The 4494-nt window shown below is 31.6% G+C and overlaps 1 protein-coding gene across 1 annotated transcript; it reads right to left on the bottom strand.

Annotated features, from left to right (window-relative positions):
- Positions 1 to 292: 292 nt before the first annotated feature.
- On the bottom strand, positions 293 to 3367 carry LOC105624223 (methionine aminopeptidase 1). Its single transcript, XM_012205582.1, has 6 exons — positions 3257 to 3367; positions 2581 to 2632; positions 2264 to 2502; positions 1897 to 2119; positions 598 to 873; positions 293 to 525 (listed from the first exon to the last, which is right to left on the bottom strand). Exons 1-6 carry the CDS (start codon positions 3365 to 3367, stop codon positions 293 to 295), a joined length of 1134 nt encoding a protein of 377 aa, XP_012060972.1.
- Between the last annotated feature and the right edge of the window lie 1127 nt (positions 3368 to 4494).

The following is a 4494-nucleotide window of genomic DNA, read 5'->3' as shown; positions in this document are numbered from 1 at the left end:
ATTAGAATATATATATTATAGTTATAATTATACTATACTACTAGATATATATATATATATATATATATATATATATATATATATATAAATAAATATATATATATATATAAATGCCTCTACGCAGGGTTGGAAGGATAATTACATTGTTTTTATTTATTTTTTATTACTATACATTTGCAAAAACAGAAAGTTAGTATACTTAATAAAATATACAAGACAACTTACATTAGATTCTTATCGATTGCTCGAGTTTTGCTTTAAATGTTATAAGAAAATAAAGAAGAAAATGCTACTACAAGTGATCTATAAACCATGGCCTACCATCATTTGCAAGCCGTTTCGTGAGAATATCACAACCGGTCTCCGTTACTAGAAGCGTGTGTTCAAATTGCGCTGACCATTGGCCATCCAATGTAACAGCAGTCCAATTGTCAGGCCATGTTTCGTCCTTCCATGTGCCTTGGGATATCATTGGCTCGATTGTGAAGCAGTGCCCGGGTTTCATGACACCTACTGCTTTATTTTCTAGATAATAAAGTTTGTATAACTTTTTGATCGAAAGGACACATTTAACTTCATTTTGGGGAAGCTACTTACTAGCATAATGTGGTACATTTGGCGCGGTATGAAATAAACGATGGATTCCATGACCACAATAGCTACGAACCACACTGAAACCATGCGCTTGTGCATGCTTTTGTATAACATTACCAATCTCTCTGTATTTTTCACCAGGTTTGACAATATCAATAGCTTTAGACAGGCATTCATACGTCACTTCTACCAACTTTTTTACTTCCGGTTTTACATTACCCACCAAAAAGGTTTCATTCAAATCTCCATGAAAACCATTGTGATATACGGTAACATCAACTGGAAAGAAACAATAATTAGGTGATATCTTTGATATGTTTAAGAGAGAGAAATTTTTCTTATGATTAGGTTTGCCACAGAAAATGAATTTTGAAATTCCCGGACTTTTGAAGATTTTCCAGATAGCGGAAAATTTTCCATGACCAATATCAAATATGTAATTTAAAATGTTTTTAACAACATTAAGAAAAATGAATGAAGAAATCTTCAACACAATAAATAAGTGCCAGACAAAAAGAGGGCCATTATTCAATCAAGGCAGTCTTAATATCCTAATAATATTTTTTGTGTGAATTTTGATGATTTCTAATTTAAGCAAGCTGTGCATCGATTATTTGTCGGAAAAAAAAAAGATACATAAGAGTAAGCGAAAGTAAATAACTGTGCGCTATAATAATGTTATAAAATCAATAAAATGTAAAGTGTAATTACAATTTATATCGAAATTGTAATTATACTTGTGATGTAACATTCAATCAGATGTTTCAACGGACTAATTTCTAGCCATTGTCAGCGGTACTGATGCTAATAAGTATAAATAATTTAACACTGATCTAAACACGCGAGCAAAAAGTAGTAATGAAAAAACAAAAAATAAGTGTGCTCCTGCACACAAGAGAAACTTGGAAACTTTTGTGTTTGTTGCGCTAAAAAGGGATAATAATCAATAAACTTCCACTTATAGAAAAATGGTGTTGCATGAACAAAAAATAAAAACGAGAGCATCTCAAAAGTGCCCCTTTGTAGTAATACGTAAAAAATAATTTATTGTGTGTACAGTTATTGAGTGTACAGTATTTCCATATTTTGATATTTTTTTTAAATATATCTAACCTTTATTTTCTATAAAAGTTAGATATATTAAAAAAATTATAAATACTCTTTAAATAAGAGTATTTAAGAGAGCTATGGGAAAAAGTTAAAAATTCCAAGCTCTTATATTTTTTCCCCGACTTTTCCAGATTTTCCAGGTCTGTGGCAAATGGTATTATGATACGATATTGATATTGACAAATTATTTACCATTACAAATATCGCCATCTTGCAAGGGTCTGGTATCAGGTATACCGTGACAAATTACTTCATTGACAGAAGTACAACAGCTGGCAGGAAATTGATAATAATTTAATGGCGATGGATAACAGTCTCTTTCAATACAAGCTTCATGCACCACTCTATCAATTTCAGACGTTGTAACACCAACGTCACATGTCTTTGCAGCTTCATCCAAGACTTCTCGACCAAGCTATGCAAAATTTAATTTGGAATATGTTAAAAATAAAAAAAGAAAATCGAGAATCTATGAAAATCTCAACAATATTATTTCCTCCCTCCTTTTTCCATGTCACATCCGTGTTACTCCAGCACAGCGAGTGCATGTATACTATACCTTGCATGCGACTCTCATGCCTTCGATTTCTTCATCATCAAGAATTTTTATTTGACCAGAACCTTTTACAGCTTGCTCACTGAGTGGTATCCCAGCTGGATGTAAGGCATAATCTGGTCGCGCGATACTCTCGGGAACTTCTCTACATTGTTCTTTCTTGTATGGCCGTAATTTTCCAGTATAATTGTAAGTAGGCCAAGGATTATAAGTGTCAGAAATTTTATTTCCGTTTTCTCCCTCTAATTATGCACAAATGTATTACACTTAATAACAAAAAATCATAGACTTAATAAACAATATGCACACAAGATACTTACTTGCCAATTGATGGATAACTTTATGCATTTTCCAACTACCTTTGAAACAATTCTGAAAATTAGAATGCTACATTAATTGTGTGATTAATTTAATAAACAAATATTTTCTATTAGAAATACTTCTATTAGAAATACTACTATACTTTATTATAAAGTGATAAAGGCATTAATCATGGGTTACACGTAAAATCAGATCAGAAATAAAAATAAAAATAATAATAATTTCATAGATGCATGTGTTTTGGATATTTAATAATAATTCAAATCATGAATAGTGTAATAATAATTTTCTTTTGTGAGAGAAAGACCCAAGTAAAATCACTATATTTCACTATTCTCGCTAATTACGTATTAAAAATGTTAAGTGAAGAAATTATATATTATTTATCGCGATAATAGGAATAATTAAAATAAAGGAATAATTAAAATCAACAAGAATTCCAGAATATAACTAAGTAACAAATCAATGATGACTCTTGATTGGCGAATCTCTTGACTAGTAAAGATTTTGGGAATCGCTAAAAACTCTCTTTAAAAATATTCTCATTTTAATTAATATCGATTGACATTTAATACACTCTACAAATTCGTGACGGAAGAAGATTAAATTGAGAAAGCGAAATAACTAATTTAACCTAATAAAATGATTAACGTGTAATGGAGTAACGCGTCTTACTTGGCTACAGAAATATGAACCCTGAATGCCGATTTTCAAGCAAGTTGGACATTGCAAACTTGCAACGGCATTACACCCGGGTGTTTCGCACATTCCAAGTGCTATCGACATTATTAAATTTAATTTTTCTACTGGTCGTATGTATATATATGTATGAAAATATCGCGTATATACACTCGTCAACAATCGTGTACATATGTACAACCACATGCGTAGCACATTATCATGAGCCCTATTCTGAAATCTGAATAGAGGCAAATGTAATTCGAGATGATTCGAGACTGCAAGAGCAGTGTTGCCAACTCGTCGATAAAATAAATCTCTAAGGGCCGATTGTTCCATCTTTTGGGTAAAGTTTACCTATTAGGTAAGTAAGAGATTACCCAATCATGTGCGCGGATTGCCAGATTTACTTAACAGATAAAATTTACTGAAACTTGGAACAATCGGCTCTTAATCAGAATTTAAAAAATTTCTAGAAATATCCATAGTTATTTGAGCATCAGGGAGTCGATTCTGTAACAAAGTGAAAATTACAAAAATGAGCAAATTTACTAGATATTGACTAATGAAATTATTAGTATTCTAATAAATTCGTTCGCAGAAAACTCGAAATTCTCTAATTTTTCATTCGAAAATTGATTAATGCCCATATTCAGACCTTGTACTTTAAACTATTTTTATCTTTAAACTAAAATTTATGCTCAGCAGTCAAAATAATTCGTAAAGTATCTAAATATAAGGCCTGAATACACTATGAATACGAGTATAAGGCCATTGTATATCAAAACTACGTTTCAAAACTTCCTCTCCAAGAAAGATTTTACTCTAAATGCTATAGTATACGTTAGGTGTACTATATATTTTGAATCTTCCTCGGAGAGGACGTTTTGGAACGTAGAAAGAATAAAAGGAAAGGGAGTAACAGGAGGGAATGATAGATTTATTTGTGTCGCATGTTCCAATGTGCTCCTCTTATAGCTTCTACTCACTTTAACGAGCGCATTAGAGTGAGTAAATGCTATAGTAGGAGCATTTTAGAGCATGTCAGAGCATGCGACGCGACAAATCTAATGTATCAATAGTGGAGGTATCATAAATCCGCGGACGGATGTACATCATGGCAGCCATCTTAAGCGTCCTTTATTACTTTAATTTAACTTTTTATGCTAATAATATACATATATACGTTACTTCCGTCCATTTGTTTAGAAAACAAACATTTCTTCCTATTTCTC

Source organism: Atta cephalotes (genome assembly GCF_000143395.1).
Source record: "Atta cephalotes unplaced genomic scaffold scaffold00075, whole genome shotgun sequence".
Taxonomy (NCBI): Eukaryota; Metazoa; Arthropoda; class Insecta; order Hymenoptera; family Formicidae; genus Atta; species Atta cephalotes.
This window is presented reverse-complemented; position numbering and strand designations above follow the sequence as displayed.

Coding starts and splice junctions, on each gene's coding strand:
- LOC105624223 (XM_012205582.1), bottom strand. CDS start 3,367: ATGTCGATAGCACTTGGAATGTGCGAAACACCCGGGTGTAATGCCGTT. Junction 2,120..2,263: donor GCATGAGAGTCGCATGCAAG/GTATAGTATACA, acceptor AATTTTGCATAG/CTTGGTCGAGAAGTCTTGGA. Junction 874..1,896: donor AGATGGCGATATTTGTAATG/GTAAATAATTTG, acceptor GTTTCTTTCCAG/TTGATGTTACCGTATATCAC.